The sequence below is a fragment of the Lampetra planeri genome, chromosome 47 (genome assembly GCF_965212315.1).
Source record: "Lampetra planeri chromosome 47, kcLamPlan1.2.h2, whole genome shotgun sequence".
In the NCBI taxonomy this organism is placed as follows: domain Eukaryota; kingdom Metazoa; phylum Chordata; class Hyperoartia; order Petromyzontiformes; family Petromyzontidae; genus Lampetra; species Lampetra planeri.
This window is the reverse complement of record NC_136153.1, coordinates 3,264,535-3,286,362: the sequence shown is the minus strand read 5'-3', so window position 1 is coordinate 3,286,362 and position 21,828 is coordinate 3,264,535. Positions and strand designations below refer to the sequence as shown.

The window sequence follows — 21,828 nt, the reverse complement described above, 5'->3', positions numbered from 1 at the left end:
TAGAGGCAGCAGCGAGGGGTTAGTGGATCGCATGCTGATGCTGCGGAAACTCCCTTCTTCCCGTGGGCGTCCAGGAGGAGCCGTAGCCCCTGGCTCGCCAGGAGAAGGCGGCACGGCAAATGTGGACTCCGCCATTGCACAGGGTACGCATTTGAGGCTGAGTCGACCTAGGGGAGGCCCAGGACCAGTTCAGATAACCGTCACTGGTGTTGGCCGTGAGTGGGAATTGAACTTGGGTCGCCGGGTTCGCAGCACGGGAACTGCTACACTACCGCTCCCCAGATATACACACACACACACCAGAGGTCACAAACGGGTTTTGATTCCTTACCCGTACCCGTACCCGGCCGCGCCAGGGTCGCAAACAGGTACCCGTACCTGTACCCGATACCCGGCTACCCGTACCCGGCCGGGTATTGGGTAGGGTACGGGTACAAGTTTGCGACCTCTGGGATGAAGCCATGTTGCAGGCGTGGGTGGGTTGATTCTAGGAACTTGAATTGTGAGAAGGGACAAGACGTTGGGAAATGAGTGACAAACGGTTACTCACCAGTGACTCACGGCCTACCCGTACCCGTATCCGGCCGCACCAGGGTCGCAAACGGGTACCCGTACCCTAGCCGGGTATCGGGTAGGGTACGGGTATCGGGTACCCGGTTGCGACCTCTGACACACACTCAAGAATTGTTCAACACCATCTTCATATATGGAGGACCGCAGAGCTTGTGGAGTGAATGTGGGGCCGGCTCAGCCTGTGGCCGTGGTTCCTCCTCGCACCGCTGAGTCGTCCTCTCTCTCTCTCTTCGAGAGCGAGTGAATACTGCGCGGGAACGCGCTACAAGCTGAAATGATTATTATCTCATTTAGATTCATTATTGGCGACGACTGAATGAGGGCTGCACGGCTATTATGCAGCAGCTCACACAGATATGGTAATCACAGCAGCGAGGCAGAGTGAATGACTGGCAGCAGGACTACCGTCGTTTTGCATGTACGTATGTATGTTGAACTTCCTTCGCGCCGTACGTAGCCAACCGCGCTAATCGGAAGTGCGGGAGGAAAGGACAACAGACTAAACACAAAAAGGAGTTTTAAAGAAGTGAGTTTGTCAATCTCGACGATGATTTCAAAGTGCATAGCTCCCAGTGACTTTCTAATATCGGAAGGGGAGAGCGTTCCAGACGGCCGCATAAGCAGCGCATCTGAGAGCGCCGCGCGGTGAGGCGTCCGCCGTCTTTGTTCGATGTCCCAGCCAAAAAGCCGCCACCGCTGCTGCGAGGAAGACCCCGAGTTCGCGCGATGATGGTTTACACCGTGGTTGCAGTTGGTAAAATCGCAGGCTCTCTCCGCGGGTCAGCAGAGCCCAAGAGCATTCGGTTCTTTAAAGTAAACAAAAAACTGCACCGCCACACCGCTTTGGCGGTGGCCGAAAGTCCAAGTGATGTCCCAATCAAATAAAACCGACGCATTGGCGCCCATCTCCTGCTTTACAGTCCCCGATCCAGTGTCGGGAAATTCCACATTCACGTGGCCGGCGGCAGCGTCTCTCTGTTGCGCAACCGCTGTTGACTTCTCCACAAAGTGGTACCCATTGCATTAGCCCCGGAGGGATGGTGAGCCTGAGTTTAACCTCCCCCAGCCAGGGGTTGAACTCGCACGCGTCCCCCTCACGAGCTGTCTGTCACCTCTCTCCAAGGGCCTTGCTATGAAGAAGGGCTGTTGCCCGGAAAATGCGGCGTTTTATAAAACAAAATTCTTATCATCATTTTCAGGGCAGTGTTATCGACGAACGTGTCAAGTTATTTTTTTCACTGTAAAATTAATTTTAGAAAGTCCACATTTAAAAAAAAAAGTTATATATTCTTTGACTCAAATCTCACAAAGTGCTTTAAAAATACAACTGACCGGATCCTTGCCAACTCCACCAATCGAAGCTACCGGTTGTTATTCTCCCCCTCTCTCTCTCTCTCGCCCGTGCGTGCGTGCCAATCATCAAACAAAACATTGCACTGAAAATGTTGTTGGAGGTTTATTTTCTCCCCCACCCCCCCCGAAAAAAACCAACCCAACAGAGCGCTGAGATGAGCGGAGTGGCAGCCAACGCGAGGGGCCGGCCACCACCATGGGAGATGGAGCGACGGAATCGGCTCACGTGCAGGGCGGATCGTTACAATCGCGGGATCTGATGGCAAGGAGACTTTGACAAATCGCAGCCTGTCACTTACAGTGGCAGAGTTGGCAGACTGTGGTGAAATACCCTTAAACAAAAACCTGGCAACGTGTGGCAGCACCTGGGCTGTGATGAACGGCTGTGGCTGTGATCCCAGTGTCTGCTGCTTGGGGAGGCCTTCATCCAGCAGTGGATTGACAATAGCTGATGATGATAATAGTGGTGGCGTGGTGAGACCTTCATCCAGCGGTGGACTGACCATGGATGATGATGATTAGCTGTGAATAGTAATTTAGAATGTCTGTTATTTGCTGCATTCTTATAGCGCAGGGCTATAACGTAGGCTCTGTGCTTCGTGGCCGGATGAAATCTGCCAGTAGGGGGTGACGCCGCTCTGTGTAATCCCAACCGAGTAATTCTCGCGGTGTGTTTATTTAAAATTCGCTCAACTTGGGCCGTGACGCCGTTCATTCGTTTCGACTGACGTCACGCGGCTCCTTAAACGTCCGCTGCAAGGCAAACGACGCGTATTAATCGCAGTTAATACGCACCCACCGCCGCAGCAATAGCCAGGGCGGCCTGCCAGATTCCGACCGCGCCTCTGCGACACGCGGCGACTCCGCCGGACTGCATCACCGCGCCTCCTGTCTCCGCCGTCGCCCGCCGGGAGGAATGATTTACTCCGCTGGTCGCTGCAGCCGCCCACACCAAGCGTGGGTGAAAAAGAGCTCCACAGCTCACTGGATTCCTCCTGCAGCCTAAATGAAGACTGTGATTCTGACGGTAAAGAGGTTTTGAAAAAGTGGCAGCCTGCCACTTGCGGCGACAGAGTTGGCAAACTGTTGGCTCCGTGTGGCAGCCCTCGGGGGACTGTGATGAACGGCTGTGGCTGCGATCCCAGCGTCTCCTGGATGTTGAATAAGGGAGTGAAGACCACAGCGGGGCGATGTGCATGGAGGGTCTGAGGCGGCGCGGAGATTTTCAAGGAGCCGTCATTTGATCTCCACGGAGCCACCCTCCTTGCAGCTGAACGATTTTCGGAAACCAACTCAAAAATACATTTCAGAGCGTTGCGATCTCCGGCGGCAAAAAAAAACACGTAATTTCATTGATTATTTTTGCCCTTTCCCCAAATTTGATTCGGATCGCACACATCCGTGTCACGTCCGTGGCCCTGGATTTGAATCCAGAAAGCGAGCTGCATTGCATAGAGACCCATGGCCATCACAGACACCCATAAACTCACGTGGAGACCCAAAGACTGCTGCTGCTGCTACTGCTACTACTGCTACTACTGCTGCTGCTGCTACTGCTGCTACTACTACTGCTGCTGCTGCTGCTGCTGCTGCGAGGAGGGCCAGAGTTCGTGCGACGGTTTACGCTCCTCGACGAGCTCGGCGAGGTGCCGTGGTTCAATAACGCGGAGATTCCCGAACGGACTCCATCGTTTCGCGGATCATTTACTTCCTTTATAAGTTGAGCCTGCGCTCAAGCCTTTGGGACAAACTGTCCGCCTTGCCACTTCTGAAAACCCAAGCAAGACCCGGGCCCATCGATTTACAGCGGCGGCGGCGGCACCAAGTATTTGTGGAGGACACTTGAGACCATTCGAGGGAGTTCAGGCAGAGCTCGCTGCAAGGAGCAGGGGACGTGCGGTGGTGCTGAGTGCTGGTGGATGTGACGTGTGTTGTGGAAGGAGAGTGTTGGGGGGCAGAGGTGGGGTGGGGGTTGGCGGGGAGTCGTACCGGTGGTGGGGGATGCGGAGCATCCCAGGGTTTCTCTGCCGTGGGTTCCGCCAGACGCTTCTGCGACTCTTCACCCTGCTCCTCCGCCTCGCTGATGCTGTGCGCGTGTGATTGTACGTGCACACACAGTGACACGAAGATGAAGAACCCCCCCCCACCTCCCCACCACCACCATATACGCTTTAACAGACTGTTGGAGCAAGTGTTGTTAGCGAGCACCTATTAACGCCGGCAGGGTACACGGAGGGGTTGGGAGGCCAGCACCGCACACCATGACCGTCCCCTTGTTTTCCGAGCACCCCGTGTTTACGCACCGCAACCGAGTAATTCATTTAAGGCTGAGTCGACCTAAGAGAGGCCCAGGTCCGGTTCGCGAGCGGGAATTGAACCCGGGCCGCCGGGTTTATAGTGCGGCGTCCCGAACCGCTGCGCCACCGCTCGCCGCACCGCGTCACGCACACAAGCGCAGACGCACACCCCACATCCCCAGAGAACCCCCCCACCACCCCCATACGCCCCCCCCACCCCCCCGCTGCTTTGAAATGCAAATCTCCTCCGTGCAGTTTGGGCAAGATTAGTTAAAAATACAGGGTCGGCCGTTTGACGGCAGCGTTAAAAATAAATAGGATTTCTTTTCTTTTTTTAAATACATTAAAGTCTGCACATTTCCTCGCTTCTCTCCCGTCCACACGCTTTCGGTCTCCACCCACGACCCGCGAGTTCTTCTCATTAATTTTCAACAGTTAATGTTACATTGGCTCCGAAAGCGGCAACGGCATGTAATGTAACCCTGCTACGGGATCCAAAAGCATTGCACTACCCCCCCCAACCCTCATCTCGGTGGTTGCCCGAGTGAGTTTGTGTTTTGAGCTCACGTCTTGTTTCCCAAGGCCAAGCAGGGTCAGCGCTGGCTAAATAATCATAACAAAACAGGCTGTAACGGCGCCAGCGCAATATATCACAGGCACGTAACGATGGTGTCACTCGAAATAAAGTAGAAAGAGATCGGGGCCTTTAAGCAAGAGATGGGGCCTTTAGATGACCCTTAAAAGTCGGTGTGCGAGTGTTCAGCGAGATGACGACGATGATGACGATGGTGATAAGATTAACACGTAGGCTTTCGCGACCAATATCGTCCATAATGTAGGTTTTTGGGGTGAGATCGCGTAAATATAAATGTGTATTTAAGGAACAAAACAGGAGGATTTCTCCACAAATCTGGCTGTCGCCTGATGAAGCTAGTTGTAATTACTGGCGAAACGTCGTACTCAGATTGGAAATGTTGTGGCTTGGCTCTCCAACACACCGGTTAGTGATGTACTAGTATACTACACTATACACTACACTATACACTACTATACACTACACTATACACTACACACTAGTGCTGTACTAGTGACGAATTGGCCACGTTCTGTTGACGTGACGAACCTCACTAATTGGCTGTGTCGGGTGGTGGTAGGTTTAACGACGCATTTATATTCACACAATCTAATTTAAAAAACCTATATTATGGACGATAACGACGATGACGACGACAATGATGACGACGACACTGATGATGATGACGACGACGATGATGATGATGATGACAATGATGACGACGATGGTGACAGCAGCTGTAGTGCAGGGTGACAGGATCAGTAGTGCAGGGTGACAGGAGCTGTGGTGCAGGGTGACAGGAGCTGTGGTGCAGGGAGGCAGGAGATCTGGTGCAGGGGGACAGGAGCTGTGGTGCAGGGTGACAGGGGCTGTGGTGCAGGGTGACAGGAGCTGTAGTGCAGGGTGACAGGAGCTGTGGTGCAGGGTGACAGGGGCTGTGGTGCAGGGTGACAGGGGCTGTGGTGCAGGGTGACAGGAGCTGTAGTGCAGGGGGACAGGAGCTGTAGTGCAGGGTGACAGGAGCTGTGGTGCAGGGTGACAGGGGCTGTGGTGCAGGGTGACAGGAGCTGTGGTGCAGGGTGACAGGAGCTGTAGTGCAGGGTGACAGGAGCTGTGGTGCAGGGTGACAGGGGCTGTGGTGCAGGGTGACAGGAGCTGTAGTGCAGGGTGACAGGAGCTGTAGTGCAGGGTGACAGGAGCTGTGGTGCAGGGTGACAGGAGCTGTGGTGCAGGGTGACAGGAGCTGCAGTGCAGGGTGACAGGAGCTGTGGTGCAGGGTGACAGGAGCTGTGGTGCAGGGTGACAGGAGCTGTGGTGCAGGGTGACAGGAGTTGTAGTGCAGGGTGACAGGAGCTGTGGTGCAGGGTGACAGGGGCTGTGGTGCAGGGTGACAGGAGTTGTAGTGCAGGGTGACAGGAGCTGTAGTGCAGGGTGACAGGAGCTGTAGTGCAGGGTGACAGGAGCTGTGGTGCAGGGTGACAGGAGCTGTGGTGCAGGGTGACAGGAGCTGTGGTGCAGGGTGACAGGAGCTGCAGTGCAGGGTGACAGGAGCTGTGGTGCAGGGTGACAGGAGCTGTGGTGCAGGGTGACAGGAGCTGTGGTGCAGGGTGACAGGAGCTGTGGTGCAGGGTGACAGCAGCTGTGGTGCAGGGTGACAGGAGCTGCAGTGCAGGGTGACAGGAGCTGTGGTGCAGGGTGACAGGAGCTGTGGTGCAGGGTGACAGCAGCTGTGGTGCAGGGTGACAGGAGCTGCAGTGCAGGGTGACAGGAGCTGTGGTGCAGGGTGACAGGAGTTGTGGTGCAGGGTGACAGGGAACTGTGGTGCAGGGAGACAGGAGATCTGGTGCAAGGTAGCAGGAGCTATCATATATTTTTAAGGCCACTTTGTTATTGACGAATGTGTTGAGTTTTTTTTATTGCTGTTTGCGCTTGTGCACCACTAGCAACGCAGTAGCAGCATCACTCTCTAATGTATTTATCGTATGTAATCTCACACAGAGACCCATCGACTCACACGGACTCACACAGAGATGGGGCATGACCCTAACGATCAAAGAGGCTCACACAGAGACGCATGGACTCCCTGCCCCCTTCCTAGATTTGAAGCTTTCGTGACTGCAAGGATTCATATTCTTAGGTTTTTTCGGTAAAGTCACATAGGTAAAAAATTAAAATTAATAAAAGTTTAAAAAAATATATCTATGATAATTGGTTTTTTACCCTTCTCTCTGGCAACAAAACTGACACCTTTTGACAAGGAGTCATGTTTGCATAGACCGCAATACCTGCAGTCATAATACAAACAAAAGAACATAACTCTGATAATGTGCACATTATCAGAGTTATGTGCACATTATCAGAGTTATGTTCTTTTGTTTGCATTATGACTGCAGGTATTGCGGTCTATGCAAACATGCAAACATGACTCCTTGTAAACATGACTCCTTGTAAACATGACTCCTTGTAAACATGACTCCTTGTAAAAAGGTGTCAGTTTTGTTGCCAGAGAAAAGGGTAAAAAAACAATTATCATATTGTTATTGGCAAATGAGGTTCCCATAGTGTAAATATATATATATATTTATTTTACTTTTATTAATTTTAATTTTTTACCGACGTGACTTTACCGAAAAAACCTAAGAATATGAATCCCTGCCCCCTGTTCAAACCCAGGTGTCAAGACCTCTCTTTAGCCCCCCCCCGACATATGACTGAACTGCTTCTCACATCATTGAATACTCATCATCATCACAATAATAACTGCATGTTATATAGCGTCATCCATGCTAACCGAATGCCACACCGCTGTACAATAATTCACTACACTTGGGTTTACCGAATGATTCAATACATTCCAACCCACATTGATCGCATCTAAAAACAATCTAAAATAGGGTTTTTATATGGCTTGGCTCTCCAACACACCGGTGTTGCTGTACTAGTGACGAATTGGCATGTTCTGTTTACGTGACAACCCTTATATTTAAGACCACTGTGTTATTGACTAGTTGGACGTGTCGGGTGGTGGCGGATTTAACGACACATTTATATATTTACGCGATCTAACCCCCTCCAAAAAAAAACTCTTATGGATGATATTGGTCGCGAAAGCCTACGTGGTAAACAGAAAGGTAGCACCGTTTCCCCATTGCGTTGTGCCTGCAAATTGCTGAAGTTGTCATTTCCACCCCTTTTTAAATCCTTTATATTAAGTTCACTTGCTTGCCTGCTTGCGCGCTTACGACCGTGCAAATCTTTCGGACGTTTTTGAACCCACTTCCCGTGATCCAATCGAGCTGACATTTTGCACACAGACTCGTTGTGCGTGACAATTAATGTTCGTGAAATTTTTTTGAAAAATGTTACACTTTTTAGGACAAAAAAATTATATTTAATTACCAATTGCCTAATGGTGCCATGCAATCATCTGACCCATAGGTGGCAGCCATCTCAAGCCAGAGGACGAGAGGACTCTAGCCGCCACACATATAAAGGATTTATAGTGAAAAACTTTGTTTTTATGGGTTATACTTGTAAATCCTTTATATTAAGTTCACTTGCTTGCTTGCGCGCTTACGACCGTGCAAATCTTTCGGTCGTTTTTTAACCCACTTCCCGTGATCCAATCGAGCTGACATTTTGCACACAGACTCGTTGTGCGTGACAATTTAGTTTCGTGAAATTTTTTTTCCACTTTTAGGAAATTTTGTTTTTTATATTTTATTTAAAATACCAATGTGATAAAAATGAAACTCTTACTCAAGAAAAACAGAAATGAATAATAAAATAAAACCGATGCCACGCATATAAAGGATTTATAGTGAAAAACTTTGTTTTTACGGGTTAATTTTTGACGACTGTGCGTTGCTTACAGATCAGCTAAAATGAAACACCAAACAGACTGAACCCGCTTCATCATTCTACTCTTCGATTTGCACTGGGTGTACCATACAGGACCCATCATTGTGACCTCTACATAAATCCCAATCCTTATTTTACTTGATTCAACGGGAAATCTACATCGGTCCCTGTTCATCCATAACAATGGATTATTGCCGGACGCAGCCACATTCGCAGCTGTGATTTAAAACGATGAGCCCAACCCGTGTATCGAACGTTCAATGTCAAGGTGCGATGTCGTGGAAGGACTGTGCTGTTGTCCTGGTGTGGTCTTGGCCTTGATTCTAGATTTGAAGCTTTCGCAACTGCAAGGATTCATACTCTTAGGTTTTTTCGGTAAAGTTACGTAGGTAAAAAAAAACATAATAATAAATGAAAATAACTCTATTAAATCACGACGTTTCGGAGGCAACACAAGTCCCCGTCTTCAGGTGGGACCGTCACAGTGAAATTTACTGTATCAAGTGAAGAAAAATCCAGGCGACAAGATCTTAAACTCCTCCCCCCTCCCTTTAACCAGCATTTAAGATAATGTATGGTCTTGGCCTGTTGTTGTTGTATTGCCCATGCTTGCATTCAAAATCCCCGTACAATTTATACTTCCATGTTTTATTAACATTTATTTCAACATTTTTTAAATTATTTTTTTCTTCAAAGTGGCTTTCTTCACCCGTCTGTCTCTCTTTCTCCAGTAGCCTTTGTTGTATCGTTTGTTGATGTCAGAATCAGAATGAGAAGATTTATTTGTACTAGAGGAATCCGATGACCTATGAATCTCTTTTTCACACGTGTCCAGTAGTTTTCACAGACGTCCAGTAGGTTTAACTTGCTGACCGTGACCCCCGACTTCACATCTGTGGAAAAAAACTGCGTAGTTTCATCACATTCCTCCTTCTCCTCTGGTCTAAATACAGATTCTGATATAAAATAAACATGTTGCTGCTCAGGGTCTTGAGATGAGAATTGATTTAGATGCTGCGGTGTGAACCCACGTAGCATTGCATTGTCCGCGGAGTTCCAGATACGTCTAAATTTGAGTCACAGGCATGAGAACCAACACGACAGTGGGACTGACCGTGGGACTGACCCAGTCGCTGCCCTGGGTAATACTGTGGGTTATATTAACCGCTATAATAATAGTACGTGTCTGCTTCGGAGTACACGATAAACATCCCGCGACATCGTTCGAAGTGAGTGGGGCCATCGTGTGTCGGGCGTCGCGGTTCAAGCTTTGCACATTTCCGCGCTCCGATCAGCGCGGTATGATGCTACGTACGATTGCGAAAGAAGTTCAACACACACACACACACACAAATACGTACTGTTGAAAACACTCTATATCTCCCCTCCATGGGAGACAATTATAACATGACGAGTGCGCTTCGATCAGTTAAGAGCCTTTCAGTAATTCTGTCCTGCAGTGATCCAGGCCATTTCGCTAAAATGTTGTGAAGTAAATGGGGCACGAACCTGATATATAGAAATTAATTGTAATTACAGCTCTTTATCAATCCACTTGCAAGCTGAATGCCTCTCCACACTGTGTCAGTGCTGTGGCTTGTTTAACCATACTTCACCGTGCTTTTGCAGCGAACATGATAAGTGACGGTGGGGTGGTGGGGGTGGTGGGGGTGGTGGTGACCCACGGCCGACTCAAATATCGCTCGCCACCAACGTTAGCCGTGGCCGAGAATCGAACTCGGGTCACACCGTGTTCGTAGTGCGGTGCGCTAACCACTCTGCCACCACTCCACCCGGGCCCTGCTACTGGAGTGCGCGCATTTAGTCCACATTTTTTTCCCATCACATATCACGTGATAAAAGTTGACTGCCCTTAAACAACTGCAAAGTAGAAGATGCAGAAAGCCGTTATGGGTTTTGTTGCCCTCTGATGGTGTGAATATATAAATGTTTAGGTCCCAGATCTGACAACAATGGGGAGCATCGCGGGCGAGTGATTTGGTCACGAGCCTTTGCTCATGACGTTAAACTTTGTTGGCGAGTAAAGATCGAGTCTTTGACCACACACCTCCTTGGCCACGGGGGAGCAGTCGCTTGTTTAATCTCGACTAAAACACACACGTGTTTAAAATAGCCTTCCCTGTCTTTAGTTATCTTCAAACGTCCATCTCACTCCTTCTTTCCTTGGTTAAATGTTAAACTATTTACGCCTTTTCACGCACGGCTCTCTGACAATGACTGTTTACGGGCGCTTTATAAATCTGAATTTTTATTTACCCAGGAAGCATCACGAGGATCCTGCCAAGTTTTCATACTTAGAGAGAGAGGGGGGGGGGGGATTTTTGCTGCATTGGGATGATCGGCCAATATCAATCACTATTATTATTACTACGGGAGAAAAATCGGAGAATCTGTAGGGAACCCCATGCATAACAGATGGAGAAGACAAATCTCCACACAGTGCACAAGTTGGGAATCGAACCCAGGCCCTTCTTGGTGTGAGGCATGAATGTCACCAGCGTGCCACCCGGCCACCAAGGAGGAAGAGGAAAGGGGGGGGGCAGGAGATACTTAGAGGGAGAGGAAGCGGAGTTCAGGGATGTCTCGCGACTCACGGGTCGTGATCGTAATGTGGGAATTGTAAACTGGAGCCCTGTCGCCCATCCTGGGCCACAACTGGGCCACAACTGGGCCAGAACTGGGTCAGAACTGGGCCAGAACTGGGCCAGAACTGGGCCAGAACTGGGCCAGAACTGGGCCAGAACTGGGCCAGAACTGGGTCAGAACTGGGCCAGAACTGGGCCAGAACTGGGCCAGAACTGGGCCAGAACTGGGCCAGAACTGGGCCAGAACTGGGTCAGAACTGGGCCAGAACTGGGCCAGAACTGGGCCAGAACTGGGTTAGAACTGAGCCAGAACTGGGCCAGAACTGGGTGAGAACTGAGCCAGAACTGGGCCACAACTGGACCAGAACTGAGCCAGAATTGGGCCAGAACTGGGCCAGAACTGGGCCAGAACTGGGCCAGAACTGGGCCAGAACTGGGTTAGAACTGGGCCAGAACTGGGCCAGAACTGGGTTAGAACTGAGCCAGAACTGGGCCACAACTGGGCCAGAACTGAGCCAAAATTGGGCCAGAACTTGGCCAGAACTGGGTTAGAACTGGGCCAGAACTGGGCCAGAACTGGGTTAGAACTGAGCCAGAACTGGGCCACAACTGGGCCAGAACTGAGCCAGAATTGGGCCAGAACTTGGCCAGAACTGGGTTAGAACTGGGCCAGAACTGGGCCAGAACTGAGTTAGAACTGGGCCAGAACTGGGCCAGAACTGAGCCAGAATTGGGCCAGAACTTGGCCAGAACTGGGCCAGAACTGGGCCAGAACTGGGCCAGAACTGGGCCAGAACTGGGTTAGAACTGGGCCAGAACTGGGCCAGAACTGGGCCATCCCGTGGCCAGCGGAGCCCGCTTCCCAGTATTCATGGAAACGAGTCGCGAGGGATTTGAAAGGATTGAGTTGGAGAGGTGATACATCCTCGAGCAAAGCCAGGCTGCAGCCACACGCGCGCGCACGCACGCACGGGGTACGCGCGAGCAATCGACCACACAGCCGACACGCGCAAAGGAAATCATAAATCGTCTTATAAACGTACGTTAAGAGCTTTGGCGCGGGGAGGAGGCCGGGTGGCTCAGAGGTCAGAGAGCTGAGCTGGCACAGCTAACATCCTGGATTTCAATCCGGGCTCTCAAGCTGCACAACTGCGATTGAAAACTGGCTCGGTGTGACAGCCCCCGGGCTCTGATGAACGGTCGTGGCTGTGATTCCAGTGTCTCCTGGATGTTAATTAAGACCACAGCAGGGCAACGTGCATGGTCTGTCTGAGGTGGCACGGGGACTTTCAGGAGCTGTCATCGGACCTCCACGGATCCACTTGCCTTGCAGCTCAGTGACTTTGGCCCACGAACTCGAAGACAATGTTCGGAACATAGTGATTGCTGGCGGTACAACACACCCGTCTGATATATATTTTTTGGTTCCTTTTAAATTGTATTTTTCCATCCAATTGTATTGTGATCGTGCTGTTGCTATCATGTCTGAGGCCCTGGGTTCGAATCCTGGAAGGTACCCGTGATTGAACCGGCGTCTTGAGTGGAGTTAATTGATGGTCTACGTCCAGTCAACGACGATCAAATAAAATTATAAACTTTAAAATCTGGTTCTCCACTTAATTCGGCCGAGTTCCAGCTCTGAGAATTATTAAAATTATATTTTTTTGCGAATAGCATTCGATGAACATTACTCTCATACGCAGAGCGGGTGGGAAGGTCCTGCCCTCTACTGCGCGTGGACTAGATGCCACTCGAAGGGATCTTCAGAGGTAGGTCTGTGATATCCACTTCTGTGGGCCGTTCTCTAACACGAAGGGTCCGTGCTGCTTTGCGAGCGATCCAAACGGATTGTTCGTCTGGTGACGCAACGCTCATAGCGCAATCGTGTGGCATTTCGTTAAAGATATATATATAAACCCATTCCAAATAGCATGCATGCAATTGGATTATGTAACGCTTTCCAACATGATGTGGTTTCTCGGACGTATTTAATTAACAGTGTGAAAGCCGACGGTTAGCTTGTCAGCTCAATTTTCATTTGCATATTTGAAAATATGATGGCTGGCAGAGCACAAGAGGGGGTGGGTGGCCAACATCACGCCCGGCCGCCTTTGTCTCCCTCGTGGCGATGTTTACACATCGCACCAGGTACTCATTTGAGGCCGAGTCGACCTAGAGGAGGCCCAGAACCGGTTCAGATAATCGTCACTGGTATCGGCCGTGAGCGGGAATCTAACCCGGGTCGCCAGGTTAGTAGCGCAGCGCGCTAACCGCTACGTGACCGCTCCCGGTTACGCACACACATCCACGCGAACATGTCCACGCACACACACACACACACGCGCGGCCAAGTGAGGAAAAGACCGCGCTGGAAAGGCAGCGGTGATTTACGCGGCTTTGAGGAGCGGGGCTGGGTGATTGTGTTGTCAAAAGAGGCTAAATAACAACAAACGGCAAAGCTAAATAAATCAGGCCCCCATTTCCCGGGAGAGCTCGGGGGGCTATGCCGCACATTAGCCACGTGGCGTTTAATGTGGCCGGCGAGCGAGTGATGAACTGAGTGGAGAGCGGAAAAGAGCGAGAGAGACAAAGAAAGAGAGAGAGACAAAGAGAGAGAGCGAGAGAGAGAAACACAGAGAGAGAGAGAGCGAGGGAGAGCGAGCGAGCAGATGAAACCGTTTTAAATGTGACCTTCCGTGGTCGCTGTGCAGCTCAGCGAAGGTGAGAGCTGGGCCGCGTGGTCTCCCAATAGGCCTCAGCTGGCTGCCTACCTCCCCCGTAGCAGATTGCCAACAAAATTGGACGATATATCACGCGACGTTACATTAAGCGCACGCCTTAATTTCCCGCCGACGAAAAAAATGTTTCAGGTCGCTCGCCAGACTGAAGTAGATTTTGGCACGTGGTGAGTAGGAGCCACGCAGCCAAGCCGAGGGGGAATGGTGGATGTGGTGTGCCGGGTGCGGAAATATCTTCTGGGATGTTGAGCCAGTTAGATCCGGCTGCTGGACGTTGGGTGTTGCTTGACTACACTCGGCTTTCGCGACCAATATCCGTGACAAAGTTTTTGTTTGGGTTAGGTCACATTAATATAAATGTGTCGTTAAACCCGCAACCACCCAACACTGCCAATGGGTTAAGGTTTGTCATGTAAGCAAAATTGCTCGTCCAATTCGGGCTAATCGCCTGATGAGGCTGGATGTAGTCACCAGCGAAACGTCGCACTCGAATTGTAAACGCTGTGGGTTTACTCTCCAACACACCACCACAGTGTGTTGGAGTAGTAACTAATTGGCACATTTTGTTTATGTAACAAACCTTTCCAATTGGCTGTGTCGGTTGGTGGCGGGTTTAACGACATATTTATATTTACGCGATCTTACCTCAAAACACCTTTATTACGGATACTTCTCCCCGCTTGTCATTGGCCTGAATGTCACCAATCATAAAAAAATGTTTTCCCTTTTTAGAGCCGCAGAGCTGTTGAAGATTGCATTTGAACTTGTCTTGCTTTGAGCTCAGAGCGCAAGTGCCGACGCAGTGTCGCGTCGTGCCCTGGTCGGTGTGGAAAGAAAGATGACTTTGTTCCCAAAAAAATAAATAAGTGGCAATGAATATTCAGAAGCGGGAAGCCAGAAACCAGACACCAAATAACGAGCCACACAAAATGTCCCCTTGCCACATCTGTCACCCCACATAAAAAGAATTGTAAATTTAAGTAAAATATATTTTTTTCGATTTAAAGCTTTCGTGTCTGCAGGGATTCATCTTCATGGTTCTTTCGGTAAAGTCACGTAGAAGGGAAATAATAAAATAATAAAAATAAAACATTATAAAATAATTCTCACGACGTTTCGGCCGCAACGCAAGCAGCCGTCCTCAGGTGAAGAACAGGTCTATCGGAAAGACAGCGTCTGAATGGGGTTTTTTTAAATGATTTTTATTATTAGTTTTATTTTCACCTACGTGACTTTACCGAAAGAACCAAAAAGTATGGATCCTTGCAGTCACGAAGACTTCAAATCTAGAATTTTTACATGCCATCATCCACTCGACCCTGTGGTACTGTGTAAGCTTCAGGTCTTCTCGCCGAATGGCTCACAGGGCTATACCTAATAAATGAACTTGAACTTGAACAGCATTGGTTCAACACGGGCAAAACTCTGGACCGGTTTTGACATTAAAGTGTCCCATCAGCAGCAGAGTCACGCTCACCTGAAACAACGCCGGTGACCTGCCACGAGTTCATCGGCAAGGACCCTCCCAGGAACCGCTCTCTGGTTAGAAGATGAGTCCAAGTTTGACGCAATGTCCACCAACGATCGGCCTTCTCAGACCGAACGAATATTCAGGTGGAAAGTAATTTACCCGACACAGACCGCGGGCCGAGTGAGGCTAACCCTGGGAATCTAGGACCAGGTGACCCAATCGTGAACCGCCTCGACAAAGCTTTCCAATGGTCATGGGGACACGGCGTTAGACCATACTATGCACTTGGTGTGACGATACGTATAAATATTTCAGCTGGCGTGCCGCTGTGAATACTAATATTCTACAGTCAAAACTCCTCCTCTGCACCGTGTGTAGAAGATGCCTTGATACACCATGGCACAGTAAAGCAAAAAATGCGTTTTTGATTAAATTTCTTCAGTTGCTTGGGATTTTCAGGTCACTTTCGTATTTGATTTTCGCGTATATGCATTTTTCCGATTTACATCTGCGAAATGGGAATGACTTCCATTGCTTGCGCGCTAAATGTAATCGTTTTAACGATTGTAAATATGAATAATTAAAGTCGAATTTTAAACGCGAAGCTATGAAGAGGGCAAAAGCCTAGTATATAAACGCATTCCACACATGCACACATATGTCCTCTCGCACAATAACATCAAAATGCACACACAAGACATCGCACACACACAAAGACAAAGATCCCTTTATAGCCTTAACAGGCTGATGGGACAAGTGCTGTTAGCGAGCACCTCTGAAGACCGGCATGGCACGCGCGGGGGTGGGTGACCAGCTGCACCACGCCCGGCCGCCTTTGTCTCCCCAGTGCTGATTTTTACACACCGCGCCAGGTACTCACACGCGTACACATGCATACACGTGTGCGTGTGTACACACAGACTTACAAGCCTGGAGCGGAGGGGATGCAACTCAGCCGCTGGTCCAGGAAGGGAGAGGAGATCTCCACAAACTGCTCGGCTCGCTTCACCTCCAGCTCTGCAGGGCAGACAGCACAAGCAGAGAGAAAGACAAAGATCAAGATCCCCCGTATAGCCTGAATCGAGTTGTGAGGCAAGTGCTGTTAGCGAGCAGCACCTATGAAGGCCGGCACGACACACGAGGGGGTGGGTGGTCGGCACCGAGTGGCGATGTTTACAAACCGCAGCAGGTACTCATTTGAGGCTGAGTCGACCTAGGGAAGGCCCAGGACCGGTTGAGATAATCGTCACAGTTGTTGGCCATGAACGGGAATCGAACTCGGGTCACCGGGTTTATAGCGCAGCACGCGAACCACTGCACTACCGCTCACCACACAAGCAGAGATACAGACACACACGTGGACAAAAAGGCAAATATCCCCGCATAGCCTTTAACAGACTGTTGGGGCAAGTGCTGTGAACGAGCACCTATGAAGGCCGGCATGCCACACGAGGGGGTGGGTGGCCAACACCACGCCCGGCCACCTTTGTCTCCTGAGTGACGATGTTTACACACCGCAGCAGATACCCGTTTAAGCCGACCTAGGGGAAACCCATGACCGGTTCAGATAATCGTCACTGGTGTTGGTCGTGAGCAGGAATTGAACTCGGGTCACCGGGTTCCTAGCGCAGCGCGCTAACTGCAGCGCTACCGCTCCACACACACGGATGACTCTCAAGAGATAAAAAAACAGGACACACGCACGTACGCACGTACGCACACGTGGAACTCGGCAACGACAGCGCACTGGGCGAGACTGTGACGGGTGGGTGGACAGACTGGCGGGCAGGTCGATCGGATGAAGTGGTGAGGAGTTAGCAAGAGCCGAGATGAATGAGTGGTGAGTGAGAGAGTGGGAGAGAGATAGAAAAAAGAAGTGCAAGGCTTGGGTGAGCATGGCCAACACTCACATTCGACTCATTACACCGGAAACAATGCCAACCAACGCCACATGCCCATAAGCAGTGGCAGGCAATATATAAATGACATGTACGGTCATTTAGATATGTAATTTCATTACATGTGTAATGTGTAATTGATATCTAAATTACACACCTCAAAGCAATTGGTAATTTGTATCTGCATTACGCGAGGCTAGGCTAATTGGTCATCAGTATCTACATTGCATTGCTCCAGTAATTTGTAACTGCAATGTATGTTTGCCGCACATCGGATTAGCATGGTTGGCTACGTACGGTGCGAAAGAAGTTCGACGTACATACGTACACACATTTGCACATCTCTGCAGCTGAAGGATGCTGCCGTGGAGTGGGCATGCAATTGCAGGGCTGCACCTTTACCTGCGGCATTCACATTTAATGGGGAATTCTACACGATACAATTTTGCCTCGCGGCTTGCGTTCACGTGACGTTGCTGTTGTCTCGGTTGATGCAACCCGCAGCATTAACCAGGGCGGCCCACGGAACCGTACCACGAACCTCCGCAAAATGTGCTACCGCTCGGCCGTGTCACCACCCCGTGAGGGGGAGGGAGGGTTACGAAAACATCATGCGATGGAAATTCCACATCGAAACTCACTTTGCCAACATGAACTGCGCTTTCATAAAATCTGACACGCCATCTCGTTGGCGAAGACAACGCGAGGAGGCTGGACTTGCGCAATCCAGAAGTTGGCCAGCGCGGTTGTATCTCCCGGCACGGCAGTCGTAACAGAGGTGCGAGTTTCTTAAATCCCTCGGCCACACTACGCCCGTGCCTCCTCCATCGCATGCATCCCATGACATCGCCAACCCTCTGCTCACTCGTTCTTCTCCCAGCCCTCCCACTCACCGCAAAGACAAAGATCACCCCCCACAACTCACCCTCCCCCCCCACCACCACGTATAGCCTTTAATAGACCATTGGGGCAAGTGCCGTGAGCGAGCAAATATGAAGGCCACCACGGCGCACAAGGCGGTGGTGTGGCTATCGCCCGCACACCCCCAGCGGTGATGTTTACACATCGACCTCGGGGAGGCCCGGGACTGGTTCACCAGTGTTGGCCGGGAGCTGGAATCGAACTCGGGACGTCGGGCTCGTAGCACAGAGCGCTAAACGCTGCGTCACACACACACTGGCACACACGCGCACGCCCACGGTGCTACACCACCGCCGCCACCGCTGCCACCGCCGCTCAGCTCAGCGGTGGGATTTCAAAACCGTGGCCAATGTTCCAATTATTTCGGAGGAGCTGGAACGCCGCAGATAAGAGATTAGCGGAGAGAAGAGTCGGGACACTTTGGCTGGCGAGTGGATACAGACGACTCACCCCCACCCTTCACACCCCGCCTGCCTGCCCCCCCCCCCAGCCAAAACCCTGCTCCCCCATGGCTCGGAGCTATAATGTCACTTAATGACTTCCGGTCAGAGCTGAGACGAAAGCCTCGCTCTCGACTCGCCGAGTCTTGGGCAAGGTCGAGCCGCGGTGACCGCGCCAACTTGAAACCGGTCCAGGGTTTGCTGCTGGGGGTGGGGGGTGGGGGGTGGGGGTTGGGGGGGTGGGGGGGATATTTAAGAAAAAGTCTGGCGTCAGAAAAACCCATCGCACAGGCGGATCCACCCAAACAGCAATACGATAAGACGCGAGTTTTATGGAGTTTCTGAGTGCAACTGCATATCCAGACAGTGGGCATAGCTGTGTTACAGAGAATAAGGCAGTGAGTCGTAGGTCTCTATGATAGTATGCGGGTCTCTATGAGAGTATATGGGTCTCTGTGTGAGTCTGTGGAACTCTATGTCAACCTGTGGTTCTCTGTGTGAGCCAACGCACTACATTGCGGGTGTCTAATTGCAACTGCATATTAGAACGCTGCACAGAAACAGTGGGCATAGCTACAAGCTAGATCAGTGAATCTTTACTTTCACTGCAGCCTTGCGCCCCTATGGTTCTCAATCGTAAAAAAAATGTATGATTTTAATAAATACATATAGGTTTGATGAAACAAAGTAGTTGTACTTACATGGCCGTGCTTAATTTGTGTTTTCTATGATTAACCTTCGAAATAAAATCTGGCCATGTCTCGCTACCCCCAGAAAAGGCATCTCAGGTGAAGAAGTCACCGGTGTAGAGAAAGGAAGCCAGTCATAGGCAGAGAAGAAGAGGAAGATCTTGAGCCTGGAGTAGAACAGGAGCAGGGAGAAGACAGCGTCGGTGACTGAGGGGGAGTTCCACACGCTGGGGGCAGAAGAGGAGAGTGCGCAACCTCCCACTGAGAGAAGGTTGACTTGGGGCTTTTACAGAAACCTTTGGGTACTGGAGCAGAGAAGTAGAGCGAGTGGGGTGAGTGGTAATGAGAGGGGTGAGAGGAGTGAGTGGGGTGAGAGGGGTGAGAGGGTTGAGTGGGGTGAGTGGGGTGAGAGGGGTGAGAGGGGTGAGTGGGGTGAGTGGGGTGAGAGGGTTGAGAGGTAGCGAGTGGGGTGAGTGGTAATGAGAGGGGTGAGAGGAGTGAGTGGGGTGAGAGGAGTGAGTGGGGTGAGTGGGGTGAGAGGGGTGAGAGGAGTGAGTGGGGTGAGAGGGTTGAGTGGGGTGAGTGGGGTGAGAGGGGTGAGAGGGGTGAGTGGGGTGAGTGGGGTGAGAGGGTTGAGAGGGGTGAGTGGGGTGAGTGGGGTGAGAGGGGTGAGTGGGGTGAGTGGGGTGAGAGGGGTGAGTGGGGTGAGTGGGGTGAGTGGGGTGAGAGGGGTGAGAGGGGTGAGTGGGGTGAGTGGGGTGAGAGGGGTGAGTGGGGTGAGTGGGGTGAGAGGGGTGAGTGGGGTGAGAGGGGTGAGAGGAGTGAGTGGGGTGAGTGGGGTGAGAGGGGTGAGAGGGGTGAGTGGGGTGAGAGGGGTGAGAGGAGTGAGTGGGGTGAGAGGGGTGAGAGGGTTGAGTGGGGTGAGTGGGGTGAGAGGGGTGAGAGGGGTGAGTGGGGTGAGTGGGGTGAGAGGGTTGAGAGGTAGCGAGTGGGGTGAGTGGTAATGAGAGGGGTGAGAGGAGTGAGTGGGGTGAGAGGAGTGAGTGGGGTGAGTGGGGTGAGAGGGGTGAGAGGAGTGAGTGGGGTGAGAGGGTTGAGTGGGGTGAGTGGGGTGAGAGGGGTGAGAGGGGTGAGTGGGGTGAGTGGGGTGAGAGGGTTGAGAGGGGTGAGTGGGGTGAGTGGGGTGAGAGGGGTGAGTGGGGTGAGTGGGGTGAGAGGGGTGAGTGGGGGTGAGTGGGGTGAGTGGGGTGAGAGGGGTGAAAGGGGTGAGTGGGGTGAGTGGGGTGAGAGGGGTGAGTGGGGTGAGTGGGGTGAGAGGGGTGAGTGGGGTGAGAGGGGTGAGAGGAGTGAGTGGGGTGAGTGGGGTGAGAGGGGTGAGAGGGGTGAGTGGGGTGAGAGGGGTGAGAGGAGTGAGTGGGGTGAGTGGGGTGAGAGGGGTGAGAGGGGTGAGTGGGGTGAGTGGGGTGAGAGGGGTGAGTGGGGTGAGAGGGGTGAGGGGGGTGAGAGGGGTGAGTGGGGTGAGAGGGGTGAGAGGTAGTGAGTGGGGTGAGAGGGGTGAGAGGGGTGAGTGGGGTGAGAGGGTTGAGAGGGGTGAGTGGGGTGAGAGGGGTGAGAGGGGTGAGTGGGGTGAGTGGGGTGAGAGGGGTGAGTGGGGTGAGAGGGGTGAGAGGAGTGAGTGGGGTGAGAGGGGTGAGGGGGGTGAGAGGGGTGAGTGGGGTGAGAGGGGTGAGAGGGGTGAGTGGGGTGAGAGGGGTGAGGGGGTGAGTGGGGTGAGAGGGGTGAGAGGAGTGAGTGGGGTGAGAGGGGTGAGGGGGGTGAGAGGGGTGAGTGGGGTGAGAGGGGTGAGAGGGGTGAGTGGGGTGAGAGGGGTGAGAGGGGTGAGTGGGGTGAGTGGGTGAGTGGAGTGAGAGGTAGTGAGTAGGGTGAGAGGGGTGAGTGGGGTGAGAAGGGTGAGAGGGGTGAGTGGGGTGAGTGGGGTGAGTGGGGTGAGTGGGGTGAGAGGGGTGAGTAGGGTGAGAGGGGTGAGTGGGGTGAGAGGGGTGAGAGGGGTGAGAGGGGTGAGTGGGGTGAGTGGGGTGAGTGGGGTGAGAGGTAGTGAGTAGGGTGAGAGGGGTGAGTGGGGTGAGAGGGGTGAGAGGGGTGAGTGGGTGAGTGGGGTGAGTGGGGTGAGAGGGTGAGTAGGGTGAGAGGGGTGAGTGAGAGGTGAGTGGGAGAGGGTGAGGGGTGAGAGGGGTGAGAGGGGTGAGAGGGGTGAGTGGGGTTAGAGGGGTGAGTGGGGTGAGAGGGGGTGAGTGGGGTGAGTGGGGTGAGTGGGGTGAGAGGGGTGAGTAGGGTGAGAGGGGTGAGAGGGGTGAGAGGTCGTGAGTAGGGTGAGAGGAGTGAGTGGGGTGAGTGGGGTGAGAGGGGT

The 21,828-nt window shown here is 51.8% G+C and overlaps 1 protein-coding gene across 1 annotated transcript in view; it reads right to left on the bottom strand.

Moving 5' to 3' along the window:
• ADGB (androglobin) overlaps window positions 1-21,828 on the bottom strand; it is a 181,118-nt gene that overhangs the window by 74,925 nt on the left and 84,365 nt on the right. The window contains exons 13-14 of the mRNA XM_078615445.1: window positions 16,400-16,490; window positions 3,916-4,012 (exon numbers count right to left, since the gene is read on the bottom strand). Of these exons, the coding sequence (XP_078471571.1) occupies window positions 3,916-4,012; window positions 16,400-16,490 (188 nt within the window). The remainder of the gene's footprint in view (window positions 1-3,915; window positions 4,013-16,399; window positions 16,491-21,828) is intronic.